A 24,753-nucleotide genomic window follows, 5' to 3' on the forward strand; every position below is an offset into this window, starting at 1 on the left:
GGATGGATGAACAGTTGGATGTTTGGATGGATGGATGAACAGTTGGATGTTTGGATGGATGGATGAACAGTTGGATGTTTGGATGGATGGATGAACAGTTGGATGTTTGGCTTCTTGCTGATCTGTGGTTTTTGGCGCTGATGAACCAAAATGTGAGGAAATGCCTCTGGAAGCCAAACAAACTGAGTCTGCAGCGTTTCTCTGATCTCAGGCCGGAGTTGGAGTTCAACGGATCACATGTTTCCCTCCAGCCTCTGTTCATTAGCGCTGATGCCTGCGTTGGTGTTTTTACGTCACTGAATACCTCCACAGCTTGATTTAATGCTCAGCTTTGAAATTCAAATCACACATCCTCAAATAGGCTTAAAGTCTTCTCTTAATAACAGTGGAGCATTTGAGGCCACAAAGAAATCCTTTGTGCTTCTGTGAGTCCTTTCTGTCACGTCTCATTTCTCCGTTTGCTCGTCAGCCGTCCTTCAGATGCATCAGTGGGGAAAAAGCTGGTTGGTGTAGCCAGTAGCGTCTTCAGACACCAGCTTGCCTCTTTTTCCCTCCAGATAAATACACAATCAATACCAGGATGAATTAATAATGAATGATGTAGAACAACAGCTCTGCACGGACGATGTGTATTTCCAGCCTCTTACTGCTTCCTGTTTCAGGTGATGATGTTGCAGGAAGCAAGGTGACTTCTCAGTACTTTTGTCTGTCCTCGTACTTTGATCGCATGGATCTTCTGACTGTTTCATACAGCTTGTATGACAAAGGATGTTTTCACACCTGTTGAACTCGTGGACTTGATTCAATTTGGAAACAAAATTCCAATATTTGTTACATTTCCAGCTAGAGAGGTTCGCTTTCACACTTCACTGTATCAAATGAACCAAACCTTTTTAAAAAACCTGTTCCCTTCCTCACCTGTGGTGGCGCTACACCAAGAACTACTGAAAGAAACAACACTAAAAGGCATTAGCTGTTTCCATCATAAATGTGAGCTAAACTTTGTTGATATTCCACTAATGTTGAAAAAACAAAATTTTGCAATCAGATGTGATAAGTCATAAAAAAAACATCATCCTCGTTCCACTTCCTGTCATCTACTTCATCATTTCTGCCACTAGTAGCTTCCTGTTGTTGATTACATGACTTGTGTGATGTGAAAAAGTGTTTCAATTGCACTTTGTGAAATACACTAATTTTGACACATAACCAGCAATCTTAGCATAAACGTTTTATTGAAACTGCTGTATCCATGAAGTCAATTTATTTTTATAATTCCAATTTGCGCATTTTTAACTTAAATGGAAACGCAGCTACTGAGCTCCACTTTCTTCTTCACAAAACGTGAATGAAAATGGAGTAGCGTCACATTTTAGCGACTGTATGATTTTTCTTTTGTCTTCCAAAGGCCACGAGTCATTTCTCCTGCTAGCGCTAGACCCTCGCATTTGTTTTGATTGTGTTTGACTAAATACAACCAAATGAATTTGCATGAATTTGTTATAAATTCATACATCTAAAATTAAGGCCTTAAAAAGTTTTAAATTAATTTAGAAATTGGTAAGTCGGTTTTAAATGCATAATAAATTTTGCGGTGACTTGATTATTTGATATTCTAGGTAATCTTTTTTCTCTCGAGGGACTTTTCTGTCAAGTAAACGTTTGAGTCACACCTTCATTGTGCTCTGCGACTTGAGGCGATTGAGGCTATCGCTAACTAGCTGCCAATATACCCTTACTAGCTAGCAAAAGCATATTAGCAGCTTTATCACCATTAGTAGAACCACTGGTTCTGGTTCTTGTAGTGAAAACAGAAGGAGGAGAAAAACTAGCTAGTTAGCAAGCAGAGATGCAAATCTTTCAGCGATTTCATTCCAATTTTTATGGTCACAGTTTGATTCAGAAACCAATTTTTAATTCAGAAACTAATTTTTCCATTCACACAATCTAGAGATTTTGTTTAAATTATGTTACTGACAAGAGGAAAAGACAGTGTAAGCAAATAAAACATTTATTTAAACTAATTCTGTACCAAATCAGTTTATATTAAAATGAAAATAGGTTTGTGCATAAAATTATGCACCAGTATTAGGTTAGCTTAGCTGCCTGACTTTTTCTTAAATATAAGAATATTAATAAATTACTCAAAACGTATACTTTGGCTGAGTGGATGTGTAATGCGATATGCAGTATAAGAAGAGCAAAGAAGTACAGCTGAAGAATCGATGCAGGATTCCCAAAACTGTGAAATGTGATTCTTTGTAGAATAATTTTTTCTGTAGCTCTGCTAGCATGCTCATTTTGAGAGCGGCCCGGATGAAGACAACGTTCGTCTTCATCTCTGGATCACTTCTGTTGCCAACCCATACGATTAATTCTTTGCTAAAAAAAAACTTCTGACGTGATACAAGTCTTAAATTTCACCCATAAGGTCTTAAAAAGTCTTAATTTTAAGTTGCAGAAACTTGCAGAAACCCCGATATAAAGGAATGAGTGCTGACTCCAGACTTTTTCCACTATTTTAAATCGACCTGCTGTTTTCGAGAAGGTGTAAGATATCACGCTGCTCATGCTTTATCTCTTTTTCCTGCTAACTTCCTACAAAACTGCCTGTGTTTTCAAGCTGTTAGTGTGTATATGTGTTGATGGTATTGTTGGAGTTTCAGACATTTTGTGGGGTGATGCTGCGCCATCCTAATTGGCAGATCACTCTGAGCTCAGATGCAATGCCGGAGACACAAAGTGGAGATGCACAGGAAGAAAAATGAGTCAGCAGGTGGTGAACAGGCTTCAAACTCACCTTGCACAGCAGAAGCTGTAATTGCTTTGGGAAGGGGAAGCTCACAGAGAAGCAACAGCAGAGGCACAATAAGAGAAATTCATTGAATTTGACTGAGAAATGCAGACGTTTGGTGGAGATTTTTCAAGAGGCTAAATGGGCTCTAAACAGACAGCAGATTTCTCATTATTAGGGCTTCGCTTTGCTTCCAAATATGTGTGTAAAACCAGCTGTAATGTTGGACGGCCTGACTTCAATGGGAGGCCATGAGCTCCAGGAGGACCTGGCAGCATCTGCTTCCATGGACACCGTCCAGAAACAAATAGGAAGAAACTCCCAGCAGTTCCCGAGGCTAAACGCGATCAAGCTTGATGCTAACCCGAGCCGAAGCAGTGTAGGTGTTAAAAAAAGAGAGAAAAAAGAAGCAATTCATGATGAGAAACAGTGAAGATCTGCAGCTTAGCATAGCAACAGGAGTCCTGCTGAAGTATTCCACTTTAGCTTCCTGACCCAATGAGGACAGAGGAATGAGAGGAGAAGTTGAAGTGAGCGTAACCTCGGAGGGTTAAAGACCCCCGAGGTGATCCTCCTGACGTCAGTGGGGCTCCGTGGCTCAGTCAGGTGGCCTGTCGATGCGATGCCCTCAGCCTCTAAATGTCAGAGTTTCAGAAAATAGAAGCACTCAGGCTTTCTGCTGCGAACACAGAGATGTACGCGTTGATGTTGCTCGAGTAACTGGACAGAGTCATTTAGCTTTATTCGGATAAATTGAGTATTTGAATTCACCCCCTGGGTTGATTTAGTTTATTTGCAAAATAGCTCAAGCCCAGTTGACTGGATGGAGAAAGTAATGTGAACACCAGATTTCACAATTTAGATTTATGTCTGTGCTTTGGCTAGGCCATGCTAACTGATGTTAGCATTGCATCCTGCTGGAACCTTTTAGAATGAGCTGTTTAAGGTCTCTTGTCACTTTAAATCCAAATAAGCTGCTGCCCACCATGCAGCACCCCCCAACTCAACATTTACACTCGTACGTGAAAATGGCTGCAAACAGATGCACAATTATGCAACTGTACACCTTTGAAAAGCATTAGTAGAGTCTCCTGCACAACCAGTAGGAATGCAGCAGCTGTTTTCTGGAAAGTAAGTCAACAACAAAACATATGTCTTTTCCAGCAGCCACTGTAAAACCAGTTGACCAAACATGCTGGAGCTCAGCTTGGGTTGCTAGGCAATAGTAGAGCCTCCTGCACATCCAACAACAATGCAGCAAGTGGTTTCTGAATGGTAAATCAACAACAAAACACTTTTCTTTTCCTGTAGCCATTGTACAGCAGATAGGAGGTAAAACTAACTTGCTTGGGTTGCTAGGTAACGGGCTGGGCTCGGCTGTGGTTGCTAGGTAAAGGCATAGTGGCCATGAATGTGACTTAGGAAACGGGAGGTTTTTGAAACGGCCCACTTTAATGACACCAAAAACATGAACTTATTGCCCAACAAAAACAGCGGGATGTTTTTTTAAGCTGTTTTTAGAAGCAGTAAAGACTCACATGGAAATAGAAAAATGTGCACAATGTGAAAAGGCAGCCTATAAATATGAACTTTTATTTCTGAAACTTATCATTTATGTTCTCGGATATGTAAAGTTAATTAAGTTTTCTGTTTTATAATTAAAACAAGGTTTGTCTGAATTTAAGAAAACACCCTACTTTGTTGCCCTTTCATATCAGGAATGCAAAAAGTGAGATGGAAAGAACCAGCAGTCTTTAGCAGTCTTTATTGTCATTCAATCGCAGCTCCTTTCCCCCGTGGCTGCCACATCTCTTTTGATGCTCGGCGACAGAACTCAATAAAATGACCCGGCCTGCACTGAAATGCTCATAGTGGAGCAGCATTGTGCCCGGCGGCTTGACTCGCATTAGCTCTGGCGCGTCCTGTCAACCTAATGCATTTCCATCACGGGGGAGACACAGGAGACGTTTTCATTGGGAAGACCCGGCCGACTCTCGCATTGTGATCATTGCGTGACATAATGCAGAGACCGGGCCGCTCTCAAAGGACAGACGTGTTCCTATCAGGGCACAGAGTGTGCATTCAGGTCTTTCTTGGACATGTGTTCAGGTTTGAATAAGGTGGATTATTCTTAGCTGACATTTGCCCTTTTGTGCATCAAGATCAACTTCTTTAGACCGCTACTCCTTAGACCAGTGCTGCCCAAAGTGGGTCCTGGAGGGCTGGCATCCTGGATTCTTTAGTTTTCTCCCTGGTGGTAGTAACAACCTTTTCAGCATGTCTATGTTTCTCTCAGTCCTTCTAATGAGCCATCATTTGATTCAGGTGTGTTAAACCAAGGAGAGACCTAAAACATGCAGGATGCCGGCCCTCCAGGACCGACTTTGGGCACCACTGCCTTAGACATAATATGTTCTTAATGCTTCATCATTAAAAACATTAAATCTGTAGAGCAAATACAACTTCTGATTGTTTTACCATTTTTTTCTTCTCAAATTCCAATTCATTATAAGTTCATATTTATTCACAACTCATATTTTCCTTGACTTATGCAGCTCTGGAAAAGATTAAGAGACCACTTAAAACGATCAGTTTCTCTAATTTTACTTTTTATAAATAAATGTTTGAGTAAAATGAACATTGTTCTTTTATTCTATGAACTGCTGACAACATGTCTCTGAAAGCAAAAATGTAGTTTTTATTTGCAGAAGATGAGAAATTATGAAAATAATGAAAAATGTTCAGAGCTTTCAGACCTCAAATAATGCAAAGAAAACAAGTTTATGTTCATTTAGAAACAACAAGACTAATGTTTTAACTCAGGAAGAGCTCAGAAATTGATATTTGGTGGAAAATCCAGGAGGTTTTCAATTGTCTCTTAACTTTTTCCAGAGCTGTATATAGTTGGTCCTCAAGTCTTGGGCAAAGTCCTGCTTTTTGTCCTTTGAGTAAATTATTCTTAATATTCTGAATGTTTTTCAAACCTTTTCTTTATATTTTGGCTGCTTCTTCACTCGCATCCAGTGAAAATGTAGGATACGTTTGAGAGAAGGCTTTGGTTACGTTACATTGTTTTTTTTCTTAAAACTGCTGCTTCTCATTCAAAACTTTTGTTTATCAACATGTGACATATTCATTTCAAACTGTAAATGAATGAAATAAACAAATAAGTAAAATGTCACACTCAACCGGCACTGTGTCGTTACCTAGCAACCCAAACTGAGCTCCAGCATGTCTGGTCAGCTGGTTTTACTTCTGTGCAATGGCTGCTGGAAAAGACAAGTGTTTTGTTGTTGGCTTACTTTCCAGAAACCAGCTGCTGCATTCTTATCGGTTGTGCAGGAGACTCTACTAATGCTTTTCAAAGATGTACAGTTGTATAATTGCACATCTATTTGCAGCCATTTGAACGTTAGTTGAAGGCTCAGCCAGCAGCAGCTTATTCAGATTTAAAGTGACAAGATTCTGAAAGGAGCTCAAAACAGGCAGAACTGACCGGACAAATCTCATTATCTAAGAATGATTTTGTGCAGAAATATAATTAATATGTTTTGTGTAGCCTGTCCTAACCTGTTCAAGGAAGACTTGTGGGAAATGTTTATGTTCTATGTACTGAGTTTATCTTTTAACTTTCTGTTTCACATCTTCTCTGCCTCAGCTGCCTCTACTTACTTATGATTAGCTACTTTAGTTTCTTTATTTTAACCTCTCCCTTAGCATTTGAGCTCCTCAGTTTTTTCCATTCCTCACTGACTTCTTCTGTGAAATTACCCCAACTTCCTGCTGATCTATTGTTAACTTTTCTGAAAGTGACTTCTAGTTTTCATTGGATCTCCTATCAGGATCATGTCTACAAATCACAGCAAGAGGGAGCTAAACATGTGGAATTGGCTCCATGTTTTTCAACAGTTTCAGTTAACTTCAGGACAAAATGTGATGAAGACAGGATGCCAGTGTCTCTTAGCTGTGCAGGCCTTTAAACTAATAAAAAATGGCGGATGAAATGACTGAGCTCTCTGTTTCCTGGGGCGCCTCTATCTCCTTCTCTCTGTGGTAATCCTGTCTTTATGCCCATGGGCCTCGACGGCCACCATGATGCCTCTGCTCCTCATCGTCACTATCAAATTACCAGCCCCTCTGCCACACACTCTCTCAGCCATTAACTCTGTGTCCTGCCCGGCAGACGTTTGCTTTTATTCCTCTCTTCTCTCACAAGCTATTTTGCACACCATATGTCTACATTGGCTGGCATGCTAAAGACCACCCAGGGAGAGGGAAGCAGAGACAAAGAAGAGGAGGAGCCGACTGCAGAAACAAAACCTCAAGACTGAAGTTACATTTCTTTGCACTGAGTTTGTGTGCGTTACATACCCAAAAATGGGAAGTAATTTCTCAGCTAAATCAGCAGCAGAGCAGAAAATACTGAGGTCACTTTGCCCCAAAGAAGGACCAGACCAGCAGTTATTATTATTAAGGGTACAGACAGAAAGAGGCTTGCACTCACCTGTTGTGTCCACCGGGAGCTGGACACAGTAAACCGACTCCTGGATACCTGGAGAACATGCTGAAGCAGCAATATTTGTGGAACTGTGTGTGTGTGTGTGTGACGCCGGAGGATTTCATCCAGTGGTGAAAAGTACATACAGGGTGGGCCATAAGTTTCCATACTTAGAAAAAATAAACATTTTATATTGGACAACCATTTTTATTTTTGTGGGACTCAGCAATCGCTGCATGATCTGCAACATTTCTAGTTTTCTGAAACTTGCAAATAAGTTTTGCCACAGTGTCGTGTGTGATGCTTGTTCCATGTTTTCTGTTAAAGTTTCGTACAACCATGCGACTGCTTCCCAATCCAGCCACCAGTAGAATTTAAATTCTTTGCTCTTTTGTCAAACGCATCTTCTTGGGTACCTGAGAAATATAAAAGAAATATCCATTTTACATTCTCCTATGTACGAAAACTTTATTGGACCTTACAAAGCAGGGAGTCAGTGCATCCTTAAAAAGTCTTAAATCATGAATCTTAACTATGTTAATCACAGGTCTTAAATATAGTCTTGTCGGGACTGTTTAGTATGTTTTCCATTCATCATCTTCATTTATGGTTGGTCGAGGCTACCTTTGTTAGCAGTTTCAAGCAAACATCGCTATTTAAATAGAATTAAAAACTAATTCAATGCCAACATGAAAAGCATTTTACTTATTTATCATCCAACTTGTTTTAAACAGCTGAGATAAATTGTTCTCAACTTCTTGTCCAGTTGAAAGCTCCCTACGGCACAAACTGTAAAAACCTTTTATCACATCACCACTGACAAATTTGTAGATTTAGAGTCTCTTTTTATTTGCAGATTTCTCTAAAATTAATTCTTGTTCTAGTTAGCTGTGACGGGAAGACGTGCTTTCTACTTCGACACAAATTCCTAATCTAAGTCATGTTAAGTAAGAGGAGCAGTGCCATCTAGTGTTTGTAAATACAAATTGCAGACTGAAGTCAAAATACGGTAGAAACAGCGAACCAGTTTGGCTAGAAATACGCAACAGTTGACAATCTTCTGCATGTGTAATCAAGAAATAAAAACAGTGAGTAAATGTGTGACTAGAAAAACTTTGTTGACGCTTCCGTTAGCGCTGCTAGCTTTAGAAAAGATAAGTTGTTAATTTAGAGGTTCTGTGTTTGAGTCCCTCACAACATATCCAAGTGTTTGGCTAGCTTACTTTACTTATCTAATTATTAGCAGGTGTTCAGGTCTAAAGGATACAGACGACTTTGGCCTTGGCATTAGCTTTAGCACAGCTAGCTGCCATCAGAACTTAGCGTTAGCTATTGCTGCAATGTTCAGATGAGGAAAACTTGAGTCATTTTAAATGTTGGCCATTGAATGCAGCGGATAATCAATTATTTCAGCCTTTATACAAGAACCTAACTTGGCACAAATGTTCTCATTGCTAGCATCTTTGAAGAACAAAAAAGGGTCATTTTTCAAGATAGGCGCTGGGAAATTGTACTTTTAAAACTGCCTATATTTATCACAAATGAATAATGTTGGTGTCAATTCATACACAGCTGGATCAATGGAAATCATATTTAATGACTGTTTTATTCAAGATGGCCACTGTGGTTGTCATGGAAAATTTATTTTTGCACTTAAACACCAATAAGGTGAATGTTTTTAAATCATGCACATTTTAAACCGTAGAAATCATAAATATTTTCTTGATCTTGTGTTTCCTTTTTCTGGTAAACATTTTTTAAAATGGCTGTCCTGTAGCAGAGAACATAAAGTCCTCAGGTTCAGTTTTGGCCTCAGATTTTACTACATATTTTTACTTTATGCTGTAAAAGTAGAGTTTATTGTGGTATTTTTTTTAGCTAAGATTTATCCAGAAAGGACTATTTCTAGCTGACATTTACTGTTTACTATTTATTCCTCCATATTGAGAAGATGTTACACAAGCCGGCTGTTACATGATTATTTATTTTACTTGTTGTATTTCTGTTTGACCAGACTGTTTTATCTTACATTAAAATATACATTTAAGTAGCATTAGAGAGGGAATATGAACTAAAAACATGTAGATAAGCTGAACCTAAACAGAAACTGAGATTCTGAGTTTGAAGCAGTCACATCCAGTCTCTTTGCCCTACCTTTGTGCTTCTCTTTATTGGTGTGTAATGGATGTCTTTGTTGCTGCATCAGCAAATGGGGCTTAATGGTCCTGGGAGAAGTACAAGCGATTGGTGTGGATGAACAAAGAAATATGATGGGATGAAAATATTATCTGTATTAGACCCGAACAGTTGGATGGCTGCGGTACAGTGGCATAATTACAGTGTTGTAGATAAAGTCTTAATACAAAATGAAAACAGGTGCTGGACATATTGTATGTAAATACTGTTCTCCATTACTATGTTGTGAACTATTATATACTCTTTAATGAAGCAAAAGGGTGACAAGATGCATTATTGAATCAAATCTATATTACTTTCGCTAAACCTGCTTTGGTCCTTATTACAGCTGTACTGGGAATATACTTGAATAACATGTTTGTAATTTGTACTGGAAGGCCAAAGTTATGTGCTAAACCTTTAACTTGATACCAGCATCTATGTTTAACAGCCAACCAAGATGCTGAGTTAATTCCTGTCTTATTTCTGCTGGAAGCTACTTCCCATCGTCTTTCTTCCTCTCATTATTAATGTCTAATACTGCATGCAATTTTCCGTGAAGAGAAATTATGATCTGCAAAGTGAAGGGAAAATCTCAAATGTCGTGACACTGCAGAGATGTGTTGAACAACCCGAGTTTCACAAAGCTTTGAGACGGCATAGATTTGCCTCCAGCTGTGTTTTATTTTTAAGTTTAGCACAAGTGTGTGTGGGCTGAGGTCAAAGGGTTACATTTCAGCTGTCATTAATTATATTTAAATAATAAAAAAGGTAAATAAAGTAACTTTTTACTCTTGTTAAGTTACAGCTTCCCATAACAGAGAAAAGATTTGCCAGAATCAGATTGAGATGACAGCTCACTGGTATCACTCAGCTTATTTCAGGAGTTAAATTGGATATTTTAAGTTATTTGAGAGAAACATATCTAAAAAAAATAGTTGTGTTTTGCACTTTTTGGGAGTTTTCACACCTGCTAGTCTGGTACTTGGTTTGATTTGGGACCAAATTTACAACATCTGTTGCATTTTCAGCTGCTGCGGTTTGCTTTTACTTCAAATCCAAACAATTTGAAAAAACTGTTCCCCTCCTCGCCTGTGGTGGCGCTGCACCAAGAACAGCTGAAGGAAACTACATGAAAACCTCTAAATAAGACACTGAGCACAAAAAATAGACACCAGTGGAGTAACGCCAGATTTTACCGGTTGTAGGATTTCTCTTTCGTCACTGACAAAAGGCCCTGCGAAAAACAGTGAGGGGAGCTGAATGGGTAATTAAAATGTCCCAGACCCACCTTTCAAGATCTGTCTCAGAAATTGGTCTTTTAACATTACCCTAGACCAGATGAGTCAAACGCAAGGCACGGGGTCCAAACCGGGTTACCAAAACCGGTTAAGGGGCCCCCCAAAACCCAAAATAAAACAAAAAAGCCGGCCAAGTTTTCAAAAAACCACAAAAATCAAAACAAAACAAAAAAACCAAAAAATTTTTTCATGATTTTTACTGCAAATTTTTCTCAAAATTGGCCAAAAACATTGTGTCTAAGAGACTGCTCCAATTACAGTCCATGACCGTTAAGATGATTAATAAAAAGTCACATTTAACATAATACATTATCACAAATATCGTAAAAATTCCCAATAAAAAAAAAATCACAAAATCCTGGATGGACTGATCAGTGTGAAAAGACGATGAATATTATTTCATTTTAGGAAACACTTACCGAATGCTGAAACAAACAGTTATTGATATTTTAACCGTTTAGTGAGTTTTATCAACACATCCAGGCACAACCGGCCCTTTAAGAACATTCAGATTTTTGATTTGGCCCAAAATGAAACTGACATTGACTCCCCAAACTTAACTTTTTGAACTGCTGCCTTTTAGGGAAATTACCCAAATATTTTTCCATAGTAACTTTTTAAAAATCCAGAAGAAAGTATGTTAGGTTTTGTTGTTTGCCAACAGCTTTGCAGCTAAATGTCAATGATTTGATCGTTGGTTCCGTCTTTAAGTGTCATGTCCTCCTGTCTTGTAGGGGCGTGGTGCGGGTGGACGTTAATCTGCAGGATGTTGATATCGACCAGTGCTCAACTGACGGCTGGTTTGCTGGAACCCATCGATGCAACCTGACCACTATGGAGGTGAGTGCACCGGACATGAGGCCCAGACAGAGATCGATTGGCTTTGGAAAATGAACTGTAATACACCCACCACCCCATGAAGCTCTGAAAGGAAAAGCAGTAAATCAGCATGACTGGTGACAAAATGGATGGAGGTCTGATTACTTCTCAGTGTTACTGTTACTGCTGGCTAACACTCAACAAGGCTGTCTTTTTAAATTTATGAACACAAACGTACGCTCTGAGTTCTCCATCAATGTCTAGCAAACGGACTGCAGGTTGCAACTGCTGAGCTGCAGATTGTTTATTTAAGGAGCCCCATCAGGGCTGTTGTAAACAGTTATTTTAGTAATTGGGTATTCTGTCAGTTATTCTGACGATTAATCAAATAATACATTTTATAAAATAAAATATTGGTAAATACTGCCATAACAGCAGTGTTACTGTTGGATATCAGCCCAATTTTTAATATATAAGCATTCCTAACGATTACTTTTCTGTAGTTCACAAAGGCATTTACTTTTAGTTTATGTATTCATCTTCAGTCAGTTTAATAGATGAACTTGCCCAGCCATCTATAGCTTCTGTGTCCATGTTAGCGATGGGATTTGACACCTTCCTTCGTCACATAGAAACATCTATCAGCCACGATAGATCGTAACGCCACTATGCGCTCCGCCACACATTTGTTCAGACCGGGATGACATGAAATTTACTTTCCAGTTTGTCCGTAAAGCTGCAGTTATGTTAAGCATCAACTACAGCGCAGTCGCCCGCAGTGTTCAGTTTATCTGCTCACTGGTATAAATGCACCCGCTGCGCACTTCGCCGCCGTTCGCTCTAAACCGACCACCAGGAAGCAGTGGCGCAAAAAGTGGGTATGCAGCTTATGCAACACATAGGGGCGCTGCACCAGAGGGGGCATCCAAACCCCGTCTGGAGGGGGCGGCACGCTGATGATGCCTTCGCATACACTTCACCGCGCCCTTATGGTCCTGCACCTCACACACATGTAAATGTAAATGTAGCGAGTTTTACCTTTCACGTGTCTTCGTCTCGGGGGGCGGGGGGGAGGTAGAGCGACTGTACTACGTACCTTCCTTTGGGGGATGCCCATTTATGTTTTCGCATCCACCTGAATAATATGTAGTTGCGCCCCTGCCAGGAAGCAAGAGAGGCTGATGTACTCCAGGCATGGCACCAGTTATTTTAAAGATACTTATTAGTCCCCTGTAAAACGACAAAAACCTGGACATTATAATAACTCAATGAAATACCTCCGTATTCTCTGGACCAAACTTGAAAATTGGATGTTATGGTGCCAACACTTAGCATTCGTCAACAACTCATAGGAGACAGAGAGAGTGCTGCGCAACGTAAATAATCATCCGGCCGGAACACGGTGCGCTAAATAATAAAACATAATTTAGCTAAGCTTCGAGGCAGATAATTTTCCTTGAGGAATTTTAATAGTTCCTCGAATCTTTTGAGGAATCGTTACAGCCGGAATCCCCATTATTTTCTACTGTAGTAGAGACTATTCTTCTTGGGGTCCACACCAAACATTACAATAAAAATCCTTTGCAAACATTACATAAAAGATATAATGGTATTCCTTAACAAAATTAGATTAAACACAAAACTGCTTCAATATCTTACAAACATTACAAAGAGACATAACAAAGTACCTTACCACACAAACTGTATCAGAACTAAATTAAACAAACTCTAAATATAAATTTAAACATTCCATCATTCTCCATTATAGATTCTTAAAGATTGCTTGAAAAAATGGTTGTAGGGAATAAAGATTCCTCATGAAGTTTTATGACGGGCAGCTACAACTCGTCTCAGTTATTACCTCCATCAAGGCCGCCCTGCGATGAAATACGATGTGTTTTTGTCTGTTGACACTGAATGCACCACCTTGCATGAAACAAGCAGAGTAAGTTTGTTCCCATTAGCAACAAAAAGAGGCTCAAGTCTCAAGAGTCTGCTTCCAGGGTCAGAGCATAAAACCCAAGTAAAACATTCAGCAGATGGAAACTGAGATGAAAGAGTAGAGGAAATGTATGTGGCTTAGCATCGTTTATTTATTTAACTCTTATTTAACTCTTTATAAAATGTTTGCATTTTTAAGCCTTTATAGTTGGTGTTCAGGTGTTAATCTTCCAATCTTTCAATAACACATAATTATCAAGGGTAACACTTTATTTGAAGGGGCGTGAATAAGACTGTCATGACACTGTCATTAACATGACATAACACCTGTCATTAACATGACATAACACCTGTCATGAACATGAATAAGCCTTCATGAATATTTATGACTGTTGTCATAAAGCGTCATTTGGTAAATTTTGACACTTTTAATACAAAGTTGACATTATTCAAAATGTATTAGTTATAACAACTTGACATTGACCAATAAATCATTACTGTTTAAACTTTACCTTTAATAACATAAAGTTACCTAATACTTTTATAACAAATTTATATCAGTAATGATTTCTTGGTTAATGTCAATTTGTCATAACAAAGACATTTTGAATGATGTCAACTTTGTTTTAAAAGTGTCTTAATTTACCGAATGACGCTTTATGACAACAGTCATAAATATTCATGAAGGCTTATTCATGTTCATGACAGGTGTTATGTCATGTTTATGACAGTGTCATGTCAGTCTTATTCACCCCCCTTCAAATAAAGTGTTACCTTATCAAGTAATATTTTCAAATTTCCTGTTGACTTTAAACATTTTTTAACTCAAAAACACGACGGGCCACTGGATGAATGACTGGCCACCAGGCTTAGCAGGTTTTCTGGCTCAAACTTTGGTTATTCTCATTTTGTTCCCTGCCTTAGTGTTAAACATTCAGCCGTTGTCAAATTTTAATCAGCACAAAGTTGTACAATTTACATTTGTTAGCTGGTGAAAGGGACATTTTTAACCAAAGCATGTTGTTTTTTCCTTAACCTATCATCACAGAAGTAAAATGTATAAAAACATATCTAACCAAAGAGAGACCATAAAAGTCAACATGTAATATTGAGAAAAAATGAGATCAATTTGATAAATTATCCAAATTAGACACATACAACAAAAATAATAGTACTTTACAAGCCCAGAGTTTACCAGAAGATGAATAGGATGAAGCCTGTTCATGTACTTAGCAGCCTACAGCATTAAAGGTTTTCTTCTGCCTGACCACTTTAAATAAGAAATGATCACATATTGATGTCTACTGGAGAAAACAATTTATTTACAGGTAAACATATTGGTTTATGCATTAGACAAAGCGCTAAGCATGATACTTCCACCTCCGTTCTCCACACCTGCTATGAGGTTCATTTTTTCTGAAATGATTTATTTGGTTAGTGCCAAACATTTAAAGAGAAATATACAGAAATTAAAGATTGACATTTCATCATAAGGTCAGGATTTGACAGTTACAGACGGAAAACCCAACAGTTTCCCAATTATTAGACTTATTGAAGCTTATTAACGTTTCCAGATGAGGTGAGCCAGTGAAACGAGCTTCAGCCTCTTGAAGACTGATAGATTTCACAGACACTCTGCAGATGAACCTCCTTCATAATGCATGTGTTGTAATGTATGGTAGTGAGCCTCTGTTAATAATTAATCACTCTCTTTGTCTGAGTACTTCCACTCTCCTCGTATATTCAAGAAGAGTGGCTTTGACCGTGTGTGTGTGTGTGTGTGTGTGTGTGTGTGTGTGTGTAAAGATGGAAACACATGGTTGAAGGCATGTTTGTTTGAAAAACACAGATCTGTGTGTGCTGTCAGCGCAGGAGTGTGTCTGAACTTTGCTCGACTGATAAGACGTCGTTGTGGTCGTAGCGCGCGGCGGTGTGCGTTCTTCCCTGTATGACAGCTTCTTTGTGCACAAGTGCTCATTAGTGTCATGCCGGTTCCATAAACAAAAGATAAATTACACGTCTATGCAAATAGAAATTACAGTAAGCTATAGCCATATCTGTTACAGCTTTCTAGGGAAGTTAGGGAAGTTAGAGGTGACAAGGGACGGCTCACCTTCTGGAAATGCAACTTGGTCTGCTATGGTTTTAACTTTGATCACATATCTGAAGTAAAAAAATGTTCACATCTGCAATGTAGAAACTGATAAAAATGAACCAATGCTATTTCTGTTACATACTGTTAGAAAATAAACTCTTTAATTCAAGATATGCAACATGTTTTATTTGATTCAAACAGCATTAAAGCTGGTTTAAAAAATAAGAATCCCTTTGTCCAGTGAACGTTTTCATATGAAATTACATTTTTTGCATGTCAGCAGTTTTTGTGCAGACAAATTTGAATTTTTGGTAATTTGTTTGTGCAGGAGGCTCCACTTCTGCTTTTCTGCTTTTCAGGAACGATCTTTCAAGACTTAAACGGGACCTGTTATGCCAAAAATAACATTTTGTTCTTCTTTTTACTGCTTCTAAAACCAGTTAAAGGGCTAAAAACATTATTCCAGCTGTGGTTTTTTTGTTAAATTAGCTCTTTAACATCCCTCCCGAATGTAACATCACAAATCAGCAAGCACTTCTCATGAGTGTAAATTATAATATTAATGAAAAGTCTGTGCACTTTTGGAACTCAGCTCCCAAGTTAAGTCCATTGTAATGATTATTTCACCTCAGACATTAGTCTTAAAGGTTTTATTTGTGTTAAAGATGATTAATTCTTGCTTACAGTTAATGAATCAATAAAAAACATTCAAAAATATATTTGATACCTGCTAGGTTGTTTTCAAAAGGTGCTTTTAATCTGACAAACATAAATTCAGTTTTTACTTGTAGATTTGTGTTTGGTTTTTAATATCACAGTTTTCCCCAGCAAACAAAATATAACTCATGTTTGATTTATAGGAGCTTTCATGTCAAAAGCAATATATTCTAATTAATTAAGTTTGACTGCATTTGTTTAGTTAAGTGCTAACATAACAATTCCCTTGATAATGTTTGTACGTCTGCCTCATAACCAAATTGTGTTAATAACAAACACAAAAATGATCATCTAGAAATGCAACTGGATTTCCTGTTTGAGAAGCGAACTTGTGCTGCTGAAGGTGAACATTTTCTCCCATCTTTCACTGTCAGCACTTTCATTAGTGTGTTTTGTCGCTCGTTGGGACATGGCCGCCCTCGGGGCATGTCTCATGGCAGAACGTGGTCCTGGATGATGATGAATGTTTCAATCAATTAGCTTATTGCTCAGAACAAGTGGTTGGGCCCTGGGGAACCGGAGCCAGTGAAAGGCAGTGACACATAACTTAAATGATTACTGCGGCCGCCAGAAAAACGACTGCTGAATGAAGGGAGCAGAAACCACCAATCAGAAATCATCATTTACACCCTCAAAATCTTTTCTGGAGCTTTCACCAACAAAATGTTCTGATTATTATTGTGTGTTTTTCACAAATAAAATGGAAACAAACTATTTGCTCATGCTACAAAAAAGAGATGTGACCTTTTTTTCCTCACAATTAAACTAAACTTTTTCCTGTTGTGTGTCAGTCAGATTAGCTAAAATATTGATATGTGTTAAAGAACAACCAAAAATAAGTCAGCAAAACATTTGTCTTTTTTATCAACCATTATATATACAGCAGTAAAATGAGCTTATCAAATGTGCTGGAGTTCCACTTGGGTTGCTAGGTTACAAGTCTGGGCTTGGCTGGGGTTGCTAGGTAACAGCACAATGCTTGTGGAATGTGACCAAAAAATCTGGACGTATTTGAAATGGCTCATATTCCATACACAAAAAAACATTAACTTATTGCCAAAAAAGCTTTGGCTGTTTTTAGAAGCAGCTGAGCCCCAAATGGATGTACAGAAAAGGCGCAAAATGGGAATTTGGATGTTTTTCAGGTCAGAATCAGAATTCATTTTATTGTCATTGTGCACAAAAGAAAGCAACAACATTTAAAAAGTAGCAACTCTCAGAGACAAGTCAAATAAATAAAAAAATAAAATAATAATAAATAAGTATAGCTCAATAATTATAATAAAACCTCAAACAAGCTACCTTGTCAGACTGGCGGGAGGTGCACCTGTTGCAGTTTTCTAGCTGATTACCAATCCTTAACCTTCCCTGTCTTAATGTGGCGATGAGAAAAAGTGCGGCAAATGTCACGGTCGGACAACAGGGAAGCGGAGGGATTGTCTCATCAGTTTCCAGAACCACACAAACAAAAAACTTCATAAAAGAGCACACAGGGTCAGAGCAACCCCTCCGGACTGCGTGCAGAATGAAAAACTTGTTGGGTGTAAATGATCCTGAGGGAGAGTAGGACGCCTGACCTGCTCATTCAGATTTTGACTGACTGATTTCTTTTTTGTGTGTGTTGCAAGAAAGTTACTGAGTTAACTGCAAATGTGCGCCCATGACCTGGTGGGCTGGTCTGTCAATCAAACATATCTCATGGGAAGCAAAAGAGGACAGCAGTTGACTTTTAGACCTTTGCCAAAGTAGATATGATCGTCATATGTATCGGCCGATCGCCGATTTCTCAAAATTAAGGAAATTGTGGCCGAATAATCGACTTGTCAATTTGTCGGTGCACCCCTATGCCAGACCTAATGGAAAATTCAAAACACACCATCCAAGATATTATGAAGAGAATTGTGGACCTCAGTTATGCACAAGCATTGAGACAAGAGGAAAGTCTGACAGTGAACAGTTTCAATCTACAACGCAGACCCTTCAGGTCGTGAACCTTTCATTGTGCTCCAATCTGTACCTGCAGCCTCCATGTCTTACAGGATCAAACACATCACACAATGGCCTTGTGTTGTATGCCCTGCTGTGATAACAAATTCTTTGTCTGCATTGCCAGGCCTGCAAGAGGACATGTAGAGCACTTGAATAAAAGTGTAAAAATGCTGCCTGCACAGCTTTCTGATGACCTGACAAGATAATGTGACATAAATTATCAGATTTGGTTCATTTGAAAGCTTTTTTCCGTCTGAATGGACCAACTGTGATTAAAATACACCTCTGTTTCTCAGCTAGAAGCCTCTTAAAAACAACAAAGAACACAGATAAATAAAACTTCATACTGCATATTTTAATATCAATTTGATAACAATAATAAGTATCACCAAAACCAATACTTATTTTTGAAATATGGCATATTATCAAACTTCTGACATCTTTAACCGTTTTGGTGATTTCAGTGGATTTTTGCGGTTGTAGTATTTCTCTTTTGTCTTTGGTCAAAGACCACAAGCCATTTCTCCTGCTAGTGTTAGACTCATGCGTTTGATTTGGTTGTATTTACCCAGAATGCCTTGTGCCATAGTCTGCTTTCGGCTTTTTGAATGATTTCCGGTACACTTGGCATTCATGTATACATTCAAACTGTGCCAGAGTTCACTTCAACCGAACCGATACCTATTTTTAAATTTTTTAAGACGGACTAGAGTTCACCTTTTTAGTTTGCATCAGAGTTTGATTGCACATTCACACCACCGCAAATGAAGTGGACTTCTTGGACAAACGGACTATAGTTTGATTAAAGCAGACTAAACAGGGCTGGTGTGAATCCACTCTTAGTTCCCCTTTAGGATGAATTGTAGTTCTTCTGCTGATGTACATGTATATATAATCTCTAGCCACTCCTCACCGATGTTTGTTTTTCTCTCCACTGTCCCCTGTGTGGATGTGACATGCGTTAGTTGTGCAGCAACGAGGAACATTCATAGACTTGTTTCTCTCACAGTTTTCCCTGTCTCGGGTGTTCCCTCTGCTTCCATTCAGAAACAGAAAGAAAAAATTACTCAGCGCTTCATCTCCAGGCCGGATCATGTTTTGTAGAGTAAAAATAGCGCTCGTTTTGGCGTCTCGGGACTTCCCCTGCTGTTGGAAACGCAGCGCGGTTGTGGGGCAGGGCTCCCCTCGAGGGACCCGTGTCAAGTGGAGAGTAACAACAAGCTGTGGCCTTTTTAACCCGCTGATCTCGTCTCTGCAGCTTGGGTGAAAAGAAACGACTTGACGCATCGTAATTGGGAAGATTCCTGCAATGTTTTCTGTTAAGAGTACATTCAGGACCCTTTAAATAGGGTAATTGCTAATTATCAGCTGTGATCTAAGCAGAGCTGTGGTTATGTGTCAGAGTTGATAACAGTCTTTGATATAAAGGAAACAGAGGAGTGCACAAACAGAACCGCCCTTGAATTCAAGTTAATCTACATTTATTATGCTGGTCCTGAACAAATAGAGCATCGCTATGTTTCTCTAAACATGTTGGACTTGTGAAAACATTTTTTGGTTTTACAGCTGTACAAATAATGTTTGGGAGCCTCTTTAGTTAAAGAAGGTTTTCCTCTTACTGTTTATGTAGATGCAAACTTCTGCTTCTCAAAGATGAACGGTTGTATAATTGCGCATCCGTTTGCAGCCATTTTAGCATGTCAGAGTAAACGTTGAGCTTGGGGGGTGTGGCCAGCAGCAGCTTATTTGGATTTAAAGTGAAGACGCCCTAAACAGCTCAATCTGAAAGGAGCTCAAAATATACAGAGTTATCAGACTCAAATCTGATTATCTAAGATTGATTTTGTGCAAAATACGTGTTGAACATGTTTGTAAAACCCATAGCCCTATCCAGACCTGTTCAAGGAAGCATAACAGGTCATCTTTAAAGTCTTTTGAACTGTGATTTTCTTCTCATTTGTTATCGCAGCTCAGGGGTTTTCATTTGCAATTCAGCTAAATCGTTTGCGGTGAATCAAAAAGGAAAATGCATAATCTTAAATGTCTCAGTTGAGAAATAATCATCCGGGCTCTGTCTTTTTGAACTCTTCTGAGAACCTTCTTCTTAACTACTCTTTGAAAATACTAGAAGTTAATTGCCATGTGCTCCTATTCCTGTTTAACTATGTAGGAACTTTGTGCTAATGAGCGCTTTGAGAACATTTTGAGCTCCTCTGACGCTGTGTTGTAAGTAAGTGTATATTTAAAGGAGCTCTCAGGCACTTTAGTGGGAAACTGTGACTCTTCCTTAAGCTGTGAACGTCATTATGAAAGCGATATCCCATGGAGTGTGTTGTGTGCATCAGGAGCTGTGCCTGATGGCGGCGTTAAGCCCCCTCTTGGCCGGAGAGCTTATCTCGCCAGTGTCTGGGCTTTGCTCTTTCGACGGCGCCCAAAGCGAAGCCCTGCTGTCCGTGCCTCTCTGTTCGGGGTAACTCCTGATAGTTGACCTCTTTTAAAGGCCTGGATGGCTGCTGGCTGTGTTCATCCAGCCCTCTGAAATGTCTCAGAGCTTTCTGCCTGTGTGTTTGTACATCTGAGGTGCACAAGCTTGGAATCCTGTTCAGAGCTGGAGCAATTTATTCAGCCTTCAGAATAAAAAAAATGGAAATGTGGTACAATCCCAGCCTGAAGCAAACGTTTTGACGTCAAAATGCTCTCTGTTTGCCCTCTCTGTCTCATTTACTCTCTATCAGCACACACAAAAACACTGCTGCACGTAAATATAGCTGTAGCTCAGTTCCTAATTTGAAAAGGAACAGAGCCTCACAAAAGTATTCAAACTACAGATGTTTTTCACTGGGATTTTATGCAACACATAGTAGTTCACAACTGTGAAGCTGAAGAAAAGTGATTTAAATTTTCATTACTCAATAGAAATCTAAATTAAAAGATTTTGATGTCTAAATCTAAAGATGCAGTTTTATTCTGAGTTATTGTTATTGATGCAATTGTTGGCACCATAGTATTAGTTCACTTATACGACAGGTTTGCCTTGTAAATGAAATAATCTGCCAACAGAACAAGTACTTTTTCATTAATATTAAGAATTCACTTACTTAAAACAAGCTCCCATATATTGTTAAAAATTTACCTCTGAGTAAGTTTTGTCTTATTTCAAGTCTATTAAGATATTTGCACTAGAAACTAGACTAAATGCAAAATGTATATTTTACACAATTTTGTACTTACCCTTTGGTCTCAACTGCTGACAAAAACAGTCCAGTTGCTTAAGAAAACCACCAAGCCCTTGTTTGGTAATAAATAGATGTTTTTTAGTGTCTAGAAAAGCCGTTTCAGAAACCTCGATTGTTAAGTCACTTTCCACGGGCTCTGTGCCGTTACCTAGCAACCTCCGGCCCAGCCCAGCCCGTCACCTAGCAACCTCTGGCCCAGCCCAGCCCGTCACCTAGCAACCTCTGGCCCAGCCCAGCCCGTTACCTAGCAACCTCTGGCCCAGTTTCTCTAAACTTAATTTGTACTTTCACAAAAGTAAGATGTTACTTTCTTGGAACATAACAGGTGCTTTCTGAATCTTACTAAATACTAATAAATACAAATACTAATAAAATGCACAGAAATTTCAGACAGTATACTTTGCAAGTAAAGATTTTTAAATATGTTTCTTCCAAACTTTTTAAAAATCTTTGAAAAATATTCCTGATCAATGAACTAGTTTTAGAAAAGCTTTCACTTTGGCTGCTTATTCTATTATTTTCTGTCCAGTCCATCTTTTTGCATCGGCCTACATAAAATGAAATAAATGGACAAGTGGAGGATAAAAGAGGAAAAAATATCTCCTGTAAACATTAAATTCCCCTCTTATAAAACTCCCTAAAAGCTCAATAAAATGACATACTAAGATGTCTTCCATGCATTTTCTATAAGTTGGCACATATTTCACTCTATACCTCATTTAGTGTGCACACATTTATGAATATGGAAATTAGTCTCCATCTATTTGTGTTTCTTGCCTGCAGCAGCTTAGACTCGGTTTACTCAAACATTATAAAACCCCTATATGCTACAAAATGGCAAATATTAAAGCAAGTTACCTGCACATCAAAGCAGCAAACATTGAGCAGGAAGAAGAGAAAGAAATATTTTACTCTTTATAACAGACAATATACATATTTTTTGGATTAATAGAAAATATAGATGGTATTCTTTTCAAATGTTAGCTGTAATATATTGTTTTTTGACAATTTTAATTACATTTTAACTTTTTTGATGTGCAAAAATAGAAACATGGAACTTTTTATTATTTGTAATGTATATAATCTGTATACATATTTGATGGTACTTGTAAATCGAAGGTGAATATAGTGAAGTAAAATTTACTTTTTGAGCTTTAAATCGTGTTACTATGTTATTCCCTCATCAAAATCACACCTGAAGTGTCTCATAGGGCCTTCCCCTCTCAGCTCCTTCAGACTAGCAGCAGCAGCAATTAGCAAACACCTTTTGGAACCTGGAGTCTGCTGAGCTCATTTTAAAGCCTACTTCTCAGTGAAATACTCCTAAAAACAATGTTAAAGGCTTAATGGAGGAACATTGTTGTGATGACTTCCTGAAGGCGGAGTGTCAAAGAGTAGGAACTTCTTAAAGAGACAGAGACCCAATTTCAAGGCGTTAAATTGCATATTTGATGAATCTATCTTTTTTATAACTACTCGAGGTAACTCGGTTACTTGATTGTGCTATGAAATGGCTATATGTGCCTGGAAAATATATGATACTGCCCCTTTAAGACGAGATGCCACTGGTTACCTCTTATGCTCCTCACTTTAGAGATTCTTTGGGTTTTTTGGAGGGACTGCGCGTCTCTTCTGAGCTGTTAATGTAGTTGCTGATGTAATAAAATTACAGGGCAGGAATCTTATGTGGGAAACAACCATGGATGGAAAAAATCTGCAACATTAATGTGTAATATTTGCAGACAGATGGTTGATAAAGTATCATTGCCATCGGATTTATGATGTTGACTTTGCCTCCTGATATATCTTCTCTGCTCAGTGTGACTCAATAATCAGGAGGTTTTGGAAATGAGTCAGAAACAAGCCAGTTCAAAGTGCTTTACGTCATAAAAACACAAAAATCCGTTGATTTAATCATGTTTACACATTTGAAATACGTTGGTCAACGTTTCATTTCTTATGATTCAAAAGCAACTAACTGGTGTTTTGTGGCGTTAGTTAAATATTATTGAAGTTGAGGGGACAAAAGTGGGTTTTGCACTTCAACTTTTAACCCTAAAAGTGATATTTCTGCTTATTGTTATGCAACAAATAAAATAAAAGTTTGGTGCTTTTCTTTGATGAGAACCACAGGCTTGTATTTTCATGCTAGTAGACTCTCCACTGCCTCTTCATTTACTGCTCCTTCATTTGACGCTACGTCTGTCTCCTTTTCCCTCTTGTGCTGACTTGGTAATTTGCAGCCTACCTGGCAGCGTTACTGTAGGTACAGGATGGATGGCTCTTTTCCCTCCTTCTGCCTTCCTGTTCGCGTATTCTATAGTTCAGTCTGTAATTACTTGATGATAAGCTTTCCGCAGGCTTCATGTTGCACTCTGTAGGGTCATTTCAAATATCTGCCGAGTCCTATTAGAGCTTGATTAGGCGCTGTGCTGGACCGGAAGAGCGTGGGCTTGTTTCAAAGAGAGAAGAAGAGGATTCAGAGGGCTCTAATTAGCAGGAAGAATTATAAGCAAGTTTCTGGTTTCCTGGTCAGGTAGAAGACCCCTGGCCTCAGCAGCAATTAGTGCTACACTTTGAGTTGTTTTTTAATTTAATTCCCCTGATTTATTTCATCTGAAGACGAAGAGGAGAGCCGTGTTTGATACATGTGGACGTTTAAGTGCAGGAGGTTCGGACGTAAGATGAGTAATTAAAGTGATATTTTAATGTAAGTGGCAAATTTTTTTATGTTTTTGATAAAATTATTATTTTAAAGCCTAAAATTCTGACATTGATACATTAATTATTTAGCATTAAAAAACCTTAATAAAAATATGTGAAATTAGTAATTTCCAGTTTTTAAAAACACTAATAATTACTTTTTAAACAATAATAATGTTTAAAAAACATTTTTTGTTTTAAACATTACTTAATAAATGTTTAAACATTGTTAATATTTAAAAAAAAAATTTGAATAATGTTTTAAAAACAATAATATTTTTAAACATTATTCATGTCTAATAAACATTAATAATGTATTAATGTTTATTAGACATGAATAATGTTTTTTGAACATTATTAATTATCAAAATAATGTTAATAAACATCATTAATGTTTATTAAATATTAATAATGTTTAATAAACATTAATTATGATTTTTAAACATTATTCATGTCTAATAAACATTAATAATGTATTAATGTTT

General features: G+C 38.1%; 1 protein-coding gene across 2 annotated transcripts in view; it reads left to right on the plus strand.

Moving 5' to 3' along the window:
- The window catches only part of gpr158a (G protein-coupled receptor 158a), a 71,191-nt gene that overhangs the window by 4,715 nt on the left and 41,723 nt on the right, over nt 1-24,753 (plus strand). For both annotated transcript variants that reach the window (XM_016673269.1, XM_007555746.2), the window contains exon 2: nt 11,503-11,608. In XM_016673269.1, coding sequence (XP_016528755.1) covers nt 11,503-11,608 — 106 coding nt within the window. The remainder of the gene's footprint in view (nt 1-11,502; nt 11,609-24,753) is intronic.

This window comes from Poecilia formosa, unplaced genomic scaffold (genome assembly GCF_000485575.1).
Source record: "Poecilia formosa unplaced genomic scaffold, Poecilia_formosa-5.1.2 Scaffold72, whole genome shotgun sequence".
Lineage (NCBI taxonomy): Eukaryota > Metazoa > Chordata > Actinopteri > Cyprinodontiformes > Poeciliidae > Poecilia > Poecilia formosa.